The 21277-nt window shown below is 35.2% G+C and overlaps 1 protein-coding gene across 2 annotated transcripts; it reads right to left on the reverse strand.

Annotated features, from left to right (window-relative positions):
• Positions 1-621: 621 nt before the first annotated feature.
• LOC106172851 (WASH complex subunit 4-like) lies at positions 622-21235 on the reverse strand. 2 transcript variants are annotated; one of them, XM_087015278.1, is made up of 34 exons: positions 21066-21235; positions 20531-20670; positions 19960-20125; positions 19557-19624; positions 19226-19302; positions 18638-18680; positions 18056-18159; positions 17653-17773; positions 17287-17404; positions 16510-16637; positions 16096-16256; positions 15586-15703; positions 14951-15076; positions 14513-14620; positions 13747-13893; positions 13406-13485; positions 12845-12950; positions 12366-12482; positions 11897-12065; positions 11270-11424; positions 10898-10972; positions 10015-10119; positions 9485-9619; positions 9048-9156; positions 8696-8849; positions 8461-8524; positions 8156-8239; positions 7754-7850; positions 7418-7512; positions 7012-7113; positions 5238-5343; positions 4968-5030; positions 4615-4638; positions 622-2205 (listed from the first exon to the last, which is right to left on the reverse strand). In XM_087015278.1, the coding sequence occupies exons 1-33, from the start codon at positions 21121-21123 to the stop codon at positions 4625-4627; spliced, it is 3513 nt and encodes a 1170-aa protein (XP_086871404.1). In that variant the 5' UTR covers positions 21124-21235; the 3' UTR covers positions 622-2205; positions 4615-4624. The 2 variants fall into 2 exon arrangements, with proteins under 2 accessions (XP_086871404.1, XP_086871403.1); XM_087015277.1 differs by lacking the exon at positions 4615-4638.
• Between the last annotated feature and the right edge of the window lie 42 nt (positions 21236-21277).

Here is a 21277-nt window from a genome sequence, read left to right on the forward strand (position 1 = left end):
AACTAAAAAGGCTTTGATGTAATATAATTGTAAAGGGTCACCAGATAAAATAATAATAAACAGATGCACGCTTTTAAATGTCAATAGATATGCTGTTTAATTTGACCTTTTTAAGACTTGAAAACCTAATACATTTATCATTCAACAAAACCCCAACGAGATGGTTCTTGTATTATTTATGTTACTTGGGAGTATTAGTTTACAGATGTATAACTATTGTTTAAGATATTGTATTACATATGCTTTTTATATTGTCATGGATAAGATTAGATTTTTTTTGCCTTAAAACATACAGTACATCCCACTTTTCTTCTTGCATTTGACTTTTTACAGGTTTTAAAGCGTTTGTCACTTATTTGGTGTCGTGAAAGTAAAATGAATAGACAATGAATGCACATAACAGTTCAATCAGTTTCAGCCGAGAAAATCGGTAAGTAAATGAAGAGTGCTGGAAAACGGTCAGTTTTAGAATATGGTGCCCCTGTTTTTCGGGTTAACAAATGAATTGACTGCCCTAGTAGAAAACGTCTCAAGAAAGAGCTCTTAAGATAATTTATCCTGATTTTGACACTGCTTGTGAACATAGTAAACTTGAACTACTGAGTGAAAGAAGGCTCAATGCATGCAAAAAATTGTTTATTAGGATATCAAATGAAATGGATCATAGATTGCATTATCTTTTACAACCAACACAAAATGTCAAATATTCATTAAGGGAACAGGAGACATTCAAAAGACCTACAATTAAACCAAATGAACAATGCGTGACTTTTTAACAAGTGCGATACGCTAGTGTCAAAATTAACTGATAAGACTTTTATTTCTTTTTTTAACCTTGCATTTAAGTTATTTTGTTTTAAATTTGTTTACATGTCTTTTAACATTCCTTTATTCTTACTCACTATTGGTTTTATTCAACTATGATGCAATGATTGTAATTATCTAACCCTCGGGTTGCAAGTTTGATAATAATAATAAAACAATTGCTGAGGGCTTCTGAATAATTAAAAAATTATCAGCAAGAGAGAAGCAGAGAATGAAAAACTGTTTATCAATCACAAGTTTATTTCAGACATTATTCAATTATGCAATTAAACACCTGTTCATTATTTTTCTTCCTTTTATTCAATTATTGCCATATTTTCTGATACATGTACATGTACATCAACAAGTTTTATTTCATATGTAGCTTCAGTAATACAGTGTAATATAATACAGATCCATTACAATCATAGTAAAAATAGAATCCTTCTTTATGAGATAGTAGTAATTTTCATTGATAACCGTATGCATTTTTACTTGACCATATATTTTAAAATAATTACATGACTGTCAATATAAATGATATTTTTGTCTCAAAATGATCAAAAAAGAAACATGGTTTATAAGACAACATTCCACACAATATATAAATATGTTAATCAAGATGTGGGCAATTAAAGCACCACTTAAAATTCTTCAATATAGACAAGAATCAACATGAAATAACTGTTTATCTCGGCCATAAGAAACCAATTAATATAATCTATGGTATTCATTTAGCTCTATAATATCTAAGAATAACTGCTACTCAAATACCGGTACCTCATTTCAGTACACAAGTCTCCAAGCTCTGATTCAGTGACTTCACAGCTGAGGACCTCAGTGTAAAGAGACAATATGAGGTATAACATCTGTGCTGTCCATAAATATCAAACTTCTGGTACATCAGTTTGTAATGACCCAAAAGATATGCCAATTATAAGCTGTTGGTGCAAAAGTTACACCAGAACATGTGACATTTTAAATAATTAATAATAAATGTTAATTATCAAAGTTCATTTACCTCTTGTAATTCTATGTCCATTAAATTAACTATCAACAATGTGATTCCTTGGATATAAATGTCTAGTTCTTAGAGCATAAGCACCTTTGTGACAGTAAACACATTAACTGTCAATAAATTCATCTTTCAAAATTTGATATTTTTCTAGCATATTTTTATATTTATATTATTTTTCATCAACACAAACCAGGATATATCAACTTATTGCAACAATGCACTTAGGGATATGAGCACTTTTTCCTGTAATAATACGGCCAGTCCTCATGGTCACCTGACAATCTACATTGGTGGAGGTGGCGGCGGCGGAGGCGGCGGAGGAGGTGGGGGTGGTGGCGCACCCCCTGAAGACTCCACTGGTGGCGGTGGCGGTGCTGCTGCATCTAAAATTAAACAAAATGCAGTTTTTGTTAAGTTAGGCCTTCATCACGATGGGTGTCATGACAATTTCACAGACAAGTGGAACATTTGTGGTCTCTTATCTTCCCCATTAGCACAAAAGCAGACATAATTTGATGATGAGTACACCACCACCACTTTCAGGTAGGTATCTGCCCATTTGGGTTTGCATTTCTAGTAATGGACATTTGAGTCAGACATTATTACAATCATGTGGTCTATACCCTGTACTCTTACAATGGCAAAGATCAAACTAAATTCCAAAGTGACCTGACAATTAATATAATTTCAAGTGATAAAAATGATTATAAAATATAAACATTTAAATCAAGAACAGCTGGTGTCCAGTCGTACTTGGTGAACTCCAGTGTCCTCAGATCACAGACTATGACCCCATTCCCAGAGATTAGATCGATCCAACTAGATCGACCTAACTCCCTGGGGGTTCACGCTAAATAGCTGTCAGCCGAGCGGGCACAAAAGTTAATTATCCCCTTACAGCTTGTTACTGTGGTAGGCGGAATGGACATTTAAGCCAGATTATCTGACAGTAATCTAGTGAGACTCCCCACAGGGATAGTTCGATCTAAAATCTATGCGAATGCGCCCTAAGTCACCCTTCAATGCTGCTGTCTATATCAATGTACATGATGGCTATATAAGTCTATGGAGCAACTCTATGTTGTGTAAGGAAAGGAGGACATTAACATTTAAATTTCACATCTGCACCGAACCGTGCTATTTTTTAAAGTAGTGTTTGACATTTTTAGCATTTTTCCCATCAAAGTGCACAAAGAATGAAGGTTTATAAACAAGTTAATCACTTTATGGAAAAATATTCTGACTTTTATCACCATTCCCTGGACTGCTTTTTTTTTTCACAAGTACATTCAAAAGTAAATTTCCTTACTAAAATTTTAATTTATATGGGATTCATAGGAAGCATTAAATAAAAAGTGCACATCCATAGTCTGTCCCCTGCCCTAAACATGCAAGCTTGTCTTGAGAAGACCCTGCAGTGACCTATGCTGACCTGTTGCATGTCGCCTCCATATCAAAATGTAAATGTATTTTTATATCCTCGGAGGAACGCAATAGATGATGTCTTGGAGATAAGCCGACGGCCATAACTTATCAGCTAAAGCAAAGACATGAAAGACAACTTCTCTTTCAAATTTTTTTGCCCACAGCAGTGTGCTTTTTAACCACATCAAACAAAGTGTTAAAACATTTCAAACAATTTCATTTGACACAACATCTAGGTACATTAGGTTCAGGAACAAGTGCAAGAGGTCAAATTAACATGAAAACTGGTGTTAACATTGCTTTAAAGAATGGCCCTTACAGGAAATAACATAAAACTCATAAAATGAGCACTGGTGAGAAATTAAACCATTTTTTCTTTCAAAATTTTTGTTAAAATGAAGATGCCTGAAAAATTTCGTCATATTTTAATATTTTAACTTAAAAGTAAAAATATATATCTGATTAAAACATTGTGATAATATCTTCAACCCAATGATATTAACATAGAAATTACCATGGTGAGTAATGAAAAAATGCAAAATATGCAATTCGACAAACTAAAAACAGACAAAGATTATGAAGCACTTTTACCCAAGCAGGGGAATATTTATAAACTAGTACATTTATAGTTTTCAGTCAGGGGAGTTAGAATGCAAATACATATACATTGTGTTGAGTTTAAGCATCACATCCATTGCAGTGACAGTACATCTACATGTAAAACACAACACATTAGTCATGCTGTTAGGGGGCTGTCATAGCGTATCAGGAAGAATGTGCCTGGCTGAGATGCCTGCACGCAGCTGACTTGCAGATTTAGACAATATATGCTGAGGTGTAGTTATTTAATGTCACAGTGGAAAAATGAATATTTAAAGACTGAATACTGACATTGCACAACTTTACATGAGATTTAACATTTTTTGTTTCATCTTTGGTTTGTGATGTGTTTTTTACAAAATCAGGATTTGTTTATAAATAGTATACATAGCAGTATACAGAGCACATGTGAAAGTTACAAAACAGCAAATAAAACCAGGAAAAATGGTCAAAAACATATTTTAGAAAAAGCCACTACATAAAAAAGCATTAAGTATGCATAGCACATGTGATGGTATACAGAGAAAAGTGAAAGTTACAAAACAGCAAATAAAACCAGGAAAAATGCTCAAAAACATACTTTAGAAAAAAAGCTACTACATAAAGAAAGCATCAATTAATACACCACAAATAAGCTAGCCATTACCACATTTATGGTAAGAGATGCCATGGTTACATAAACTACCATCTTCCATATATGGTAGATATCACCATATATGGTATCTATTACCTATAGCAGCACACTCAGATATAAACACAAGGTTTACCTCATTTCTGTCATGAGCTGGTTCCTTTAATCAGTGAAAACATGACATTTTATCAAGACATGGTCAGTAATTAATTATAACACAGAAATGACATCACTACAGTCCTAAATTTTGTCACAGTGGAATTAGCTACCAGTCTAAAGGTATTTCTTTAATAGCAACCCCTTCCTAAGAATAAACAGTTCAATTATCAAATAAAAAAATCACCTTTAGAATAAACTGAGATTCACCTCTCTTTTATCAATTCTCGGAACTGAAAATGTACACAAACAAAATTAAAATATACTGTTGGCTTTCATTCATTTGACTGACAGTGTGTATTGCACTGTAAACTATAAATCAATAAAACCCACCTGAGGGCTGTTGTTGTTGTTGTTGTTGTTCCTGACCACTTCCCTCTCCTGAGGCTTGATCACCTGGTGAAAAATATCAAATAATAATAATAAGAAGAAGAAGAAGTAACTAATATTGTTCCTTGATAAAAATTATAATAAATAGCATGTGATGTTGGAAAGTGAACAATACCAGTGTAAAGACCCCGCCAAAGGCAGTAAGATAAAGAACATCTTGATTATATAATATTTATTATGTAGTGTATGGTCTCATATATTTGCACTACTGACCTTGTTTTTCCTTATCTTTGCTCTCCTCTTTCTCCTCAGCAGCTGTCTTGTCAGCCCTGAAGAAAATCCTGGCACTGCTGAGGGAGTAATAGAGCAGGTCAAACTCCTGAAATGGCCAAACATATTTATTATATATTTATTTATTAAATAAAGAAGATTCTGGTACTTTTAATTAATTTATTTATCTATTTACTTATTTTCCCATTAGTGTGAAAATTAAAATACAAGAAACTATTATGTTATGCTCTAGAGGACTGAAAAAATAAAATGATAATGAAAAATAAGAAAGTTCACTTCAATTTCTTATAAGATCATTAATTTGTCATGTTTTATATGCAGAACAATAAAAGTAATGAGTGAACACTAACAGTTGCCCTCAGCAGTCAACCAAAAGAAGTGTATGACAGAGAGCATTAACTAATCAATTAGAAGATTTTATTGAGATATTTCATGTTCCACTGAACCTTTAAGAATTCCACATTAACTCCTAATTACAAAATCATCAGATGTCACATGTATAAATTACAATAATTGGCCACTTAAAAGCTAGTACCATGAATACTACATCTGACCCCTGTCCAATGGAAGTACTAAACTTGTGACTAAGACCTCGTCACATGTCATCCAACATGTGTAGAATAGGTTGCACTGCCAAATTAGATTCAAATCAATTACAATATTTCATGTTTATTGTGTCCTAGGTCATCAACGGCAGTGGGATATGGCTGATATCACTGATCAGAACTAAGGGCCACAGCTGACATCTGGTTCCATATGGAATTGTGGGAGAGTGCATACTGGGAATATATCTGGTCTATATTTTCAATTTTTCATTTCTATTGCTGTATATGAATATGCCTCCTTGCAGTCTTTGGCTATCTGGCCCAGAGCTAATGAATATAAATGTCACGTCAGCAAACATGTACTGAGAAATCTATTTCCACAACAGAATCTTCCTTTTTCTGTACCTAGATAGATCCTTTATTTATCTTTTCACTTTCAGTCCTTTTTCCTCGGACAGGTGTCCTCATTCCTGCCATAAAAGAGTGCAGCAGTTAAGGACACACCTTTGACTTAGGCTCTACTATGGACAACATATGGCACGTCTTGACCTTCAACACATATGGACATTTAAATACTAAGTCTATTCTGACATTACACAGTTAAAACTGTACTACAAAGCAGAGGTCATTGGCCAGTATTTACTGAGATAGGAGAAAAAATACTTCATTCCTTCTTGCAAGTTTTTTCTTCTCATTGCTCAGTCCAAAGTATGTAACATTAAGGCAAACTATAAGATTTAGCCTGTCCTGCCTATGAATTAACTAACTGGCAACTCATGTTTTGTTGTTGTTTTTTTTTTAATTTTTAATACTATTTTAAATATCAAAAGAAGTGGAAATGGTAAAAAGTCACAAAAATCATGCAAATTGGTCATTACAAATTACCTTACTTTAAATAATGAACATTAATTCCCCATGTCAAAGCAATTTTCTTCATTTTAATGTCAATTATGACAGCATATTACCACCTAGACAGCATATTGTGTAACAGACATATGGACACCCAACCTGAGAGCAGGAAGTCAATAATTATTTGTACTTTTATCAAACAGAACCACTTCTTATCTTGTGTGGTATATAGACTGATAATTTCCTTTTTTTTATAAGTAATCAATAAGAATCATTAAACAATAAAAAAAATATACACTGAATAAAATAAGTTTAAATACATCTTTCTAGTAGGCTGACCAAAGTCCAACCCCATTCCATACCTTCAAATACGTATCCAGCCTCTTCACTGTGAGAGTCATCGTCTGCTGAAGTTTGTCGTCAGAACGGCTAACATTGGACTGCTGCTGTTGTAAAACTTGTTGCTGAAAGAAAACATCCCAAAATGAGTACAAACTTTGGTCTAAGGCTTTAAACATATTTTTACACAAAGCTCTCAATGTTAATGAATTAACTTAATAAGTAATTGTCAGAGAGGCAGAGGTCAATAGTTGAATTTTTTCTTTTGAAATTGTGTAACACCATTCACTTATAAGCATCAGTTGAATGGTGAACACCAGTATGAATTTTCTTCTCACACTACACATATTTTTCCAAGAATATCAGACAGAGAGAAAAATATAAAGAATATCTTTTTTACCAGGGCTGCTGTTATATGTCAGTACCTACCCTTTCCTTGGAATACTTCTCTCTGACTGACTGGAACCAGTGAAGAGAGTCAAACTCATGGTACTGGTCTAACAACTTCAGAATATAGGCAACACCTACAACATAACAGAATACATATAGCAAATAAGTGCATGATTGCGTATGGGTGACAAAATCTCTGACACAGAGAACTTTTGGCAAATTTCATTTATGCATGTGATGCAGCTGCCTGTTCAGACCTTGTACTTGAAGATAGCATAATATGTGTGATAGGCTCTAAATCAGGCTGTAGTTGTTATTTATTTCTAGTTATTTCAAACAATTAAGAATTGGATCTGAGCAGAAAATCTGTCTCACCCATGGCAAAACCATCATCAGTGAAAGCGGCACCAACTTTGTTCTTCTTGGTCATTTTCTCTTTGCTGCTGATGCTGTGTTCTACAAAATTCAGGGTCTGGAAGAAACAGTTATAAAATTAGTAAAACTAAAAAAGATTTGTACATGTCATAAAACTAACTTTGGTAGTTTTTGGACCCTGTACAAGACTGTCTTTTATTTTAGCATTCTGTACATAACTTGATAGAATTGCCTTCAATTACTCCTTACTCAACCTTTTACCTGCATGCATGAATTTAAATATAAGAAGTAAATAAATAAAAAATCTTTATTTTTTCATTTACTCCTTCTGAAATAAAAAAATACAATAATAAGCTCCACCACTTTGGTATGATCAATGTGTAAAGATAAATTTTCACTCACCAAGGGTGGAAGAATAACAAACAAGTTCTTAAGATGCATGTTCTTGGGATCTCGTAATTCTGGGGCAAACACATCCACCAGAAGCTGAAAATTGAGAATAAAAAAAATTGATTCATTTTACTGCAATAACATAACAAGTTTCAATACAAAAAGATAACAAAATTTTACTATATAGGATAGCACTAATACACAGATCATATTTGCAAAAGAGGTGTTTGATAAATATGACTTAGTCAGACTTTCATTGATTTGATTTATTTTATAAACTACAGATCACTCCCAGAATCTTAGCTGTCAGTACTAACCTTGAAGTATTCTGTTCCTTCTGCAAAATTCTTGGCCATATTTCCAATGACATTGTCCAAATTCCTGAAATCAAACAGTATTATAAATAGTTACTAAAACAACATAAATCATTTTCTGACACTCACAAATAGAAAGTTTTTTCCAACTGACTTTAACAAAAATTACAAATGTGTATAAATTAGTGAAACTGTCAGACATGCCATGTGCTGCCCCCTACAGTCCAGTTTAACCTACCCTGCTGCCCTCTGGCATTCTGCAGACAGACCCTCCTCTTTGCAAAGCTCCTCAAAATTCACAATGTCCTCTAAATCTGGCACAAAGCGGATTGCGTTGCTGCAGCAATGGAGTCCACCAGAACGGATCATACGGATGTAACCCATAGCATTACCTGTTGGTCGGAACAGAAATTACAGTAATACCATATAGGAAAAGATAATTGCATGTATCAATATGTACTTGTACAAGATGTTAAGAATTAATATCCTCACTTTTTTCTCTCTGGCATCAACCTACCTACTGGTATCTGTTCTACAAGTAGCTTAAACTAATCTAGGTAAGTGCTGACCTCTGGTGAGTAAAAACCTACCTATCTGTCCCACAAGTAGCCTAAACTGGTCCAGGTAAGTGTTGCCCTCTGGTGTCAGACCAAGTTTGCGGATACCTTTGTTGAACTTCTCTGCTCTGTCAAATGGATACTAGAAAATAGGAAATAATTTGTCTTCAAATGCAGTGACTGTCATATGTCCTGCCAAGATGTGCCAAATTTATTAAACTGAAGTATGTTAAATAAGTAAATGTACTGTAAATAAGTCTTAAAGAATGTTAACAAACTCATTTTTTATTAAATGTTACAATCATTATATATACTACATGTATAATCTTGTACAAGATAAACATATTGAACAGCTTATTTATTACGTTAATTTGAAATCCTTCATTGACGACAAATATTTGTATGATGTTGAATTCAATATCTTGATGTACATGTACTATATCTTGTCAATGGAAGAGAAGTAAACAAACCTTTTGATCTGTTTGCAGATGATTTTCTCTGAAGAACTTCCAGTCTTTGATCAGCCTGGATTTGATGTGTTCATCATACATAAACTGGGAGAAGATGAAAAACTTCTTCCTGAGAAACTGATATGTAAAGTTCACCTGAAACAGAAAATGTTAACACAATGATTTCTTTGTAAAAGTGAAAGGAGAGAACATCCTGCTACCTTTTCAAAATACTTACTTTTAAAGATACATTACCAAAGAGGGAATTCAATATAAACAATAAAAAGTCCTGGGGAAAAATCAATATCATTAAACATATAACAAATAATCAACATTGTTTTTTGAGAAATAGAACTTATGATATCCATTCCCATCTACTAGTACAGCATCTTTTCCCTCTATTTAGCTTGTTTGATTTAATTTTTCATTATTTATGCTTACAGTGGTGTTCATAATGCCTGTGCCGTGGATACAATATTTTATTATCTATGCTTACAGTGGTGTTCATAATGCCCGTGCCGTGGGTACAATATTTTATTATCTATGCTTACAGTGGTGTTCATAATGCCCGTGCCGTGGGTACGAATGGAGTTGGCAATATGGCGGATATTGATAGTGTTCAGGTGCTTATTATTGCTGGACCTCTCTACGAAAATCTGAAGAAAAAATAGGATAAAATCATCAAATTCTTTTTCTCTTTGTTAGATCACCAAATTAAAACTCTCTATTAGAAAGGTACACATTTAATTTGATTCCTAGAATTGTGAAAGTTTTCAGAGTTACTCAGACTTGAGCCTAGGTTTGAAAAAATAAACTCTGAACATGGGACCCAACCCAGATTTTATTGCAGATCTTGACGAATCTCAGGAAACATCAAAATTGAATTTTAAAAAATGCTGCAATCTGAGTTTCCATGGAAAAAACTCGTGTCTGGGTACTCTCAGTGACTTTCACAGATCTGCCAAGTCAGGTCAATCACCTCACAGTTTCTGGAGAACATTTAACATTTAACAAACTGCAACAAAACCATGTCATCAGGCAAACTTGCCTGTCTGACCTTCACCACTTCCATGATGACACTACCATAGCATGACAGGGCTTATACAACTTCTAAATAATGACATTAAAACTTGACTTTTAAGGTAATGACCTTAAAGCAAAGACCTTTTAATTCATGATTTCATGAGCTGTGGTTTCACAAAACGCCAACAAAACTTGAATTCAATAAACATGACCTTTAAATGTAACCGACTTTATAGATAGTTCAAATTCTAACCAAACAAATTGTTCTTTTTTCTTAACACACGTCAAAAAATAAAAAATAAATAAATAGATAAATAAATAAATAAATAAAAATAAATAGATAAATAAATATAAATAAAAATAACATAAAAGTAAATCAAATGTCACTCTGGCAACCCAATCCTGCCTTACCTGGTTGTTTAAGTTGTAGAGAAATTTGGATACAAAAACATGGATGTTCCTCATAATTTCCAGGACATCCAAGCCCTGAAATTGGAAACACCATAAACAATAGACATGTGCCAGATTAAGTCTATTACAGAAGATTTACAATGTGTTCTTAGCATACACAAAGGTATAAGATCCTATTAGCTAGAATATGTGAAAGTAGCTGAAAACGTATCACATATCTCAAGTCTTAACGTATTAAAAGACAGCCCAAAACAAGGGCCAAAAACAGCAAAACAGGACTGCCACTCAAGTTCAAATGAAAACAGAAAACTGGACACAGAAATTAACTCTATCAGCTGTTCTTTGTCAGTCAGGTAACATTCCCCCTCCTACCTGTTCTAGAGTTTGACTTGGTAGGTGCGGCTCTACCATCCTCAACTTGTATTTCTGTGTGGCCAGGTTCTTCATCTCCCCGTATGTCTTCCAGTCGTGGAGGGCCACGGTGGTCAGGTTGTAGAAGGTGCGGTCAAGGTAGTGTTCAACATGGGCTGGGGGGGGGGGGGGGGGAGGGGGAAGAAATAAGAAAATATTATAGCAAAAATTCATATTATCAAGGCTAAAGATATGAAATATGTTATATAATAAGGGTAAGGTTAAGCACTAGATTTTTTTCAAAGGTGAAAATTGTAAATTCTAAATATACTGTACAGCATTTGCCAAAGTCATAGACTCTTTAAATTATTACATTCTAATAAATATGTGGTGGTAACAACATTGAAAAGCAGGCTACCTTTAAGTTATATTCTACACAGTATAAGCATGATATATGCTGTATAGAAATATGATTCCAAAACTAAGAATTTGAAGTATTGATAATTTTTGCCAATTAAAAAGATTGCGAAGTTAGCATATATATGAAATGAATTTGAAAATCTGAAGCAAAGTATTCATTTTTGAGCCATTTTGAAGACCAGAAACACAGGGAGCCTCATACTTTCTTCATTGCCTTCTCTCTCCTACCTTTCACATTTATCATCTTGTCAAACAATCTGATTGGTCGAAGTTGTAAAAATGGCGTCAGGTCTTTCATGCCGACCTTGAATGGATTGCGGTCGTCCAGCTGAAGATGGGAGTGGATGTGGAGGCGGAGGTCTGTCTCTATCTCAGTACACAGGGGACCCAGGAGGTGCTGCAATCATTGAGAGGAACCCATAAATGTTGGTACCATATTAACAATTTCATTCCTAACTTATTCTCTAGGTCTTAATCTCAGTACAGAAAATCAGTTTTGTGCTCAAGGCAAAACTTTGTTTCATATTTCATATCTACAGCATCTAAATTCAGTGAGAAATGCTTCACAAATCATTAACCATAACATGAAAACGATCATATATTTTTTAATACACAAAATTAAAGTGCATAGGTAAGTGCACTGGCCCAGTAGGACCAAAAAGATTATTAACAACATCATCTTTTTTATTCTACTCACATCTTTGAGCTCCCTGTGGACCTCTTTATCAAACTCATCCAGTAATACCTGGGCACTGGTCAGATGTCTGGCTTGCTTCATCAGCGGGACACTGTCACTTAACGCTCCCATCATATACTGAGATATGGAATCAAAATTAAAACAATGATAAAAGAGAAGATATGACTTCAATTTTCTTTACGTTTTTTCCATACGTCTTCTTTCTTCACCTTTTGGATCAATATAAATATCTCTGGAAGGTTTTGAACTTGGGATAGGGGATCTTTCACAGTGGCAGTATATTTCAAGAACACTTCAAAAATACTTGGATCCATTTTCACTAAGATATCTAACATTTTAAAGTAACCAACTGGTCCCAGATTCACTTTCAATACCTTCTTTCAATAACTTCAACTTGATGATGAGATAAAGGTGCTTTCATACAAAGTGACATGGTTTCCACAGGTTTTCAGTGACCTGTCCCACCACAGTATACTTACATGTAGTCTGTGGGCCTCAGTAGGATTCTCAAACAAGTCATCAAGATATATAGGGAAGACCACCCTGTGCCAGTAGAAAAAACTGCAGTCACAGGCCTGGTGCACTCTGAAATACACAGAATTCTACATGTAGAATACAATCTTTGTCAACCTTTTATAATAAAAGTCTTGTACTTTGTCTCTCTAAATTGTCTCTGAAAAGATTGGTGTATTCAGTCATTAACACAATTTTACTGATTCAGAAATTATGAAAAATTCAGCCAATAACAATAATTAAATTTGTAATGTGTGCATGTATTCCATTCATAAAAAGATATAAATACATAGATTGTAGCAGACAAAACGTGGCACCCATGCACTTGGATTGCATTTATACTCTGCCTCGTGTCCTGTCTGAGGTAATACAATCAACTTTCCCATTTGACATACAACATATTAAAAGTAACATGGAACTGTCACTTCATAAAGTGATCTTTACAGAAATGCTATTAACAGAGTGGACACTGCTGTGAGTACAAGTGTAGAATATCAGAGACAGAAGTCTTATGGACCCCCACTCACTTCTCTCTCAGGTCACATATAGCGTCCAGTTTCTTTAGCGTCGAATACAGACTGGCCAGCTCATCATCACGGAAACTTTTCTGAAAATAAGAAGTTCACATAATGCTATTCAAAGAGATAAATGATCTTTAACAGATTATCTACTGTCATAAGTCAGCTTGCTATGTGTATGAGGTAAGGCATGAGTTAATTACAGAAATATTTTCCAAGACATACTTCACATACACACTTAATTGTCTGAATTACCAATATTATAACATTTATCCATTATTTAGATATCACTATAAGTATTATAATAAATATTATCATATATAATATCATTATAACTCCTGGTAACATACCATCCTTGCTCCCACAGCCAGAGCCAGGTAAGTGATCAGTCTTCTCTCCTTGGTTCCTGGTCCATTGAGAGCATTCTCCCCCAACACCAGAGCAGACAGAATGTCCAGCTTGGACTCACTATATTTACGGTCTGATATCATCTTTTTCTGAAAACACAGAGATATCAAACTGAATCAGGTACTTCCTATTAGTTTAAACTTTAATATTTATCAAAACAAGTCCAGATAATTATCAAATAATTCAAACCATTCTACTACAAAACTGAAACAATTTCAAAAATAAATCAGATACTTCCTCAGTTACACATTTATGTTAAACTAATCAAAATAAATTAAAGAAATACCTACACAAAAATATTTAATTTGGATGCTTATTGTATGTTTAAACAATGCTATTACAAAAGTGGAACACATAAAACATAAACAATAATTCAGAAAGAAAAATAAAACAATAACCAGCAATATCAAACAGTCCCATTCCAAATGAATGTAAGACGCGACCCCTAAAAATAATATTATTAATCAGGGATGAGACCAGTCCTCACTGAAAAGGTAGTATTTACACGATTCACCTGATTTACATGATTCACAAGAATGACCCAAATGACCCTGAAAAAGTCAGAATTCTGACAAAAGTCGGAAAGTCTCATCTGCAATTGATACAAACCTTGGCCACAGCTATGAGGTTGAGAGCCTGGAAGGTAAGATGATGTATCACGTGGTTCATGGACTCAGCTACCAACATACTAATATTATTAAAACTAACCTTGGCCACAGCTATGAGGTTAAGAGCCTGGAAGGTGAGATGTTGTATCACATGGTTCATGGACTCAGCTACCAGCATACTCTTCCTGTGAAACGTGTGCTCTATGGCCTACAGGAAAATAGAAGACAGCAAGATGGTGATTTTCACTTACACACTTATATGCTTTTCAAAGGGAGGGGGGAACAAATGAGAATACTGTATACATATTGCAATAACTGCTGCATCTTTTTCATATAATTCTGCCTCACACAGCACTTGTCTTACCCGGTATAAAACATTTTAGTTCTATCAGATCACAGTCAATAAAAACCCCTCTAAACATTAACTTCCACCTACTGGTAGCATTGATGCAGTGTAGTTGTTACTGTTGTTTTTGTTGCTATTACTGTTGCTGTTACTGTTACTGTCAGTGCTGCTGCCAGCGTATTTCTTCCTTACCTTGAGCAGTTCTACCAGTCTACACAGACTGAGTACCGAGGTCTTGGTCATAGGTTTACTGAGGGCCACATGAAGGTTCATCACCGTCCTCACCAGGTGGCTGATATTGTGGGCGTATAACACTCCCTGCAAATAACACTGACATCTACACAAAGTAAAACATATTTATCATATTATGAAGCTATACAGGGAGAAAAAATTTTAAGGAATTTTTAGCTATATGCCAAACTCAGGCATGCTCTTCTGATACATTAATACACCACACCTAGAGATGTTACGTGACTGTGGCAAAAGAAGCTTTATTCAGTTTTAGGGGTGTTTTTTTGGTGAAATGCCAGCACTTTCTCTTGGTATGTATGTCAAATAATACACTGGCATCCTCTCTCGAGACCTTGAAAACCTCTCTGACACTCAAGTTGTTCTGGTACATAACATTCAGTTGACAGTGCATTATCTCATTCAAACAGCAGGGGTGGATGGAAGCCATCTTCCGGGTATTCTGGAAGACAGTCTGAATTCTTCCAAGTTTACCTTGATGGGAATATAATTTTTTCTGTCAGAAATTGATCAAAAATGGAGAATGGATGATTTGAAAGACTGTCTGTCAGAAAATCTCTGGAACTGTACCTGCATACCTGAATGAAGAGACTACTCCTCTGATTGAGGTCCTCCATTAAAGAGCTGGCTTTCTCCAAGTAAGACTCCATCTGTACCATCCAGGCACTGACCTGAACATCAAACGCATGCACGTCTCTGGAAGAACACAAATTATTATATATATTTCTCTTCAGGATTGCAAAAAAAAAAAAAAAAATCACAAATATTTCTTTAAAGGAAAACAAAATATCTTTTTTATATGGTTTGTTGTTTATTTGGTTCAAAAATCAAGGCTATGTATTTTTTTGTTAATATTAAACACAGTATTTTTTGGTTGAAAGATGTCAGTCAGTACCAAGGTTTCAGAAAAAAAACTGAACAAAGAACATTAAGATGAGAAAATGCAGATTACTTCAGATAGATAATTAATTCTTCACATTTTTAAACTAGGAAATGCTTAAATCAATAAGTTAAATCAAAAACTAATTTAAATTTATTTCAGCCAAGGATATCAATGTACCAGTTGGAGCTTAGTGTTGTTTACTTACCTCTGTAAGTTCTGTGACTTCTGCTGTAGCCAGGCCTGTCTATGTGATGGTACTGCCTGCTGTACCTTCCTATCCAGAGCTCTGGCCATGTGGGGTAACTTCTGGGTCAGGAAATCATTGGAATACCACACAACATTACCTACCAGAGACACTGCAGGGACCTTGAGAAAGATTCGAAATAAGATTTAAAATTCATACCACGGCTATATGGGGAAATTTATGTATGAATTAATTGCTATATCTTTTCATGTTGCAAACCAAAGAAATCTACTCAAAATGAATAATATAGCTTTTAGTGGATAACAATGATATATTTTACCCCCAAACAAAATCAATATTATTTCCTAGAAAATGATTTTATTCTTCTAAATCAATACAAACATAGACAAATACTGATAGCCATGAATGACAAACCTTTTTATAGACATCCCACATTTGCTTGAAGACTTTCTTATCAATGACCCTGAAGATCTGGAAGTGGAGAACATAGAGCCCACAGACACCCACAAACTTCAGTCTCTGGTCAGTCTCTGAAGTCTCGCCTGGAAGAAGACGACAGAATGAAACATTTGTAGTAAAAACAACAGTGAATTCACAATTTTTGAATTGAGTAAGTTCTCATATTCAGGGACAACTTTGTACATTACCTAGGCCAGGTACTGATTGATTTAGGCAGGTTGTGATGGGTAAACCTAGCATATAAGGTTCCACTTGGTTCAGGTAGGTTCTGACATTGACAGTAAACCTAGCATATTACCTAGTCTAGGTTCCACTTGGTTCAGGTAGGTTCTGACAATGACAGTAAACCTAGCATATTACCTAGTCTAGGTTCCACTTGGTTCAGGTAGGTTCTGACATTGACAGTAAACCTAGCATATTACCTAGTCTAGGTTCCACTTGGTTCAGGTAGGTTCTGACATTGACAGTTAACCTAGCAAATAACCTAGTCTAGGTTCCACTTGGTTCAGGTATGTTCTGACATTGACAGTAAACCTAGCATATTACCTAGTCTAGGTTCCACTTGGTTCAGGTAGGTTCTGACATTGACAGCAAACCTAGCATATTACCTAGTCTAGGTTTCACTTGGTTCAGGTAGGTTCTGACATTGACGGTAAACCTAGCATATTACCTAGTCTAGTTTCCACTTGGTTCAAGTAGGTTCTGACATTGACAGTAAACCTAGCATATTACCTAGTCTAGGTTCCACTTGGCTCAGGTAGGTTCTAACATTGAGGGCAAACTCCTCAGCAAACATGCCATTCTTGGACACCTGCACAGTCCTGTCATCAAACTGCTGCTCCACACAGTTCTGCAATCAGTCAGTTATGTGGGTTATTACACTGTTCAAAGCTGCTTACTTTGTGCCTAATTGCAAATGTGTTATATGATTTAGGCATGGAGTTATTAAATAGATGCAGTTAAAATATTGTAATGAGTTTGGGCAGATTTTTATAATTGTCTCAGAAAAAATTTGTAAATTAAAGAGGATTATAATGATTATCTCCAAAATACACAAAAAAAAAGGTTTCAGCGAGATACCTTTTACACTTTCTTTACCTGGAAGATCATCCCATCTAACAGCTGTCCTTCCAGCCTCATCAGCAGCTTCTCAAATGGCCGCAGCTTGTCATCTGTGAACCCAAACTTGGTAGGGTTATGGTGGACTGACTTCAACATCCTTCATATTAATATATACAAATATTACAACAGAAATAGCATGAATAAAAACCATCTAACATGACCATATCAACAAGCATAGTCAGACACAGGATAGTAACACTCTTTGTAGAACATATCAGCTTCTACTTCAAAAAGTGAAAAACATTATTTCTCAATGATTACTACTTTATTTCTTTTTATGAAAAATGCTAAACCATGGTTGAAAAGATAAAAGTGGATATCACATCTCAATATAATTGGCTGTACAGACTTCAATATAAACTGAGCCAGTATGAGATACCTTTTGTACAAAGTCCAGTGTTCCTTCAGTGTCTCGTGGCTCTCCACTATCTCATCCAGAGTAACAAGGACAGACAGGAGGTCCCCCAGGTGTTCATACACAATCTGGAGGATAGAACAGATTCTGAAGGTCATCATAGGGTCATCTGAAGGTAATAGGGTCATCTGAAGGTCATCAGAACAGCGGACTAACAGATCCAGGGGTCAAATATGGCAAGTCACTACAAAGCTTGCCGCTTAATTCCCGATTAGGCATTGAATAGATTCCCAACAGGGATTACGCAACGAGCATTCAAGTGGGTCGGCCAAATTTGACACGCAGATCTGTTAGTCCTTTGTTTCGAATGCGCTCAAAAATAATGTATATTTAGGAAATGTTAGTCTGTGCATTTATTTCTCATGTAAATCCAAAGAAAAGAGGTAAGAGGATGGCAATATAGATCGAAGGACTAAGAAACTGTCCTTGAGACATTTTTTATTAACATTTAAAATGTTCAAATAAACAAGAGTAGAGTGGTAGCTGCACCCCATAGGTCAATATATTAAGGCCATCATCTAACTGATATGAACTGTCACCACTCACCTGAAGGTGTACCTCTGTAACATCAATAACCTTGGGTCCAGATCTGAAATAACAAGATTAGGATAAAATTAACAACCATATATATTTCACCAGCCATAAATCATTTACAAAATGTACTCTCATTCCACCTTGTTTTTTTTCTTGATATTTTATTTTATAGTGGTCATAGCTCATAATTGTCACAACTGTATTTTATTTGGATATATTACTGGGTTTTCATCTATCAATGACTGCACTGAATGAGTCTTTGTTCATTATTTCTGTGTCTGTCTACAAGAAAGGATACTGGTCAGACAATTAACAGAATTCAATCCAACAGCTATTGACCAATAAGAAACTAAACTGATCATGGTCTTACTGTTACCTGACATGAATGAAAACTTAACAGACTCCGATGAAATCAGTGATTTCTCCGTTATTCAAACCCATCAAAGTCCAGTTCACACTGACCTGTTATACCAGTATACACTGACCTGTTACACCAGTTCACACTGACCTGTTACACCAGTTCACACTGACCTGTTATACCAGTTCACACTGACCTGTTACACCAGTTCACACTGACCTGTTACACCAGTTCACACTGACCTGTTATACAGTGACGACAGCTGCTGAATGACACTCCTCACAACTTCATAACTACGATTCACAAAACAAGATAATTCCTGAAATCAAAAAGCAAACACCTTTATATCTGTCTTGGTTATTTTCTCTGGATGAAAACGATGACCTTTTTTAGGACCACATTCAGCACAGCAATAAGCTGTAACACAAGGGGTGATGGCTGGTCTGAAAGTAACACAGACTTTTTAACTTTTAAGACACAATGCAACCTGGCATCTGTTGACATAAGTCATGGCCACTTCTGGTTAAAATATACTTAACATACCTTCCCTGCAAGAAAAGTAATTTTCCTCACCTGTATCAAAGGTAACATTCTTCCCATTTGTATCTGCACCTCTCCTTCATCAAGACCAGTTTCTGGCTCTATAAAAAGTTATACATAAATATAATTCAACCGAAATTGAAAATGCATTATTCTATAAAGAATTGTATTTTGCCTTATCATTTGTATTTTTCTGTCAATTGCTTCTTTATTTGTAATACTACTACAAAGTGTTAATTCAATTTTCATTGCAATAATCTGACTGTAACCAGAATAACCCATACAATAAGAACTTTGCTTGTTATGACATAAGTAAAAGTATGTGTGAAACATACAGCATTCTCATTCTTCATTTCATGATAAAAGTTGCCAGATTAAAATCTCTCATATCTCATTCTTTAAACAGATAAAAACTGTTCCCACATGTCCACCTTACCTCCCTCTCCATAGAACATCAGCGCATTATAGAACTTGGTCTCTGCCTCGTACTTCAGATGTCTCATCTCATTGCACAGCGCGGCAAACACTGTGATCACCTTGTTCAGCACTTTGTTGTCTGTCTTGATAAGCTGTAGGAGGGACGTCTGCTCATAGGGAAGGAACTAGAACAAAAATCATAGGAATATTGGCTTATGTTTCACAACACATTCACTGGTCTCAAATTCAAAATAATGTCTTCATATGGAAGGAACTAGACCAAAAATCAAAGGAAAATTGTCTTTCTCTCAAAACTCACTGGAGATAGCCTTAATATGTGTGCAAACATGTTGGTGCTGCAACAGCAGGATTTGTTTGGTAAAACAGTTATCAAAGTAGACATGTAGTGACTATTAAAATCACAGTCTTATAATTTCTACCCTACCACCGTTTGTGAACTGCACCTATAGTGATAGGGGGTCCAGGGTCATATCCCAGGCATACCCCATCCCTACCACCTGTCTGTGCCTGTTACCTGTAATGATATGGGGTCCGTGGCATACCCCCCACCCCCCATCTGCCAGCTATACCTGTAGTGATATGGGATCCAGGGTCATATCCCAGGCATCTCCTATGGAGTCATCCAAGGCGTCCTCGATCTCCTTCAGCTGAGTAGCATACTCTTCCAGAAACTTGCCATACTTCTTCAGTTGAACCTCTCCAACAATTCCTAACAACAAATTGACAAGAGTCAACAGAAGTATTCAAAGTTATCTACAGGAAGACCTATATAATAAATCCCTTCTTTCACCACAATATAAAATGTTTCATATGGAACGTTTCATAGTGGAATTAGGTTCCAGTATTTAGTTGAAATGAGTACCTGTATTAGGTCATAAGCAACGCGGCCTCTACAGAACAAATCCGCAGATATTCGCATTGAATGTAAACATAAATACAGAACCTTCACTTTTCCACATTTCCTGTCTTCTCCTGTGCCCGAAGTTTCCTTCCATATTATTCATATCGATTTGTCTGTTTACAAAGCTGCATAAGCTCACTTATAATATCGAAGTGCCTAGTATACATAGCAAGGGATATATATTATTTTCACGATAAACTTACGTAAAGATCCATCATCAAATTTGTCAAACTTCCAATCGTCGTCTGTGGACGTCGCCATCTTGAATTACTCCCCGTCACGTGATTGGGTTTGAGAGTAACGCACTCAAAAATATTACATTTTCCAGCAGAGCAAAATCAAATCCGGCTTAACAGTAACTTAAAATGAAATAAACATAAATTTTTGTCATTTTGATATAATAACCGTTTGTGTT

The sequence above is a fragment of the Lingula anatina genome, chromosome 6, assembly GCF_051362555.1.
Source record: "Lingula anatina isolate TDL-2025a chromosome 6, LinAna3.0, whole genome shotgun sequence".
NCBI classification, from domain to species: Eukaryota; Metazoa; Brachiopoda; class Lingulata; order Lingulida; family Lingulidae; genus Lingula; species Lingula anatina.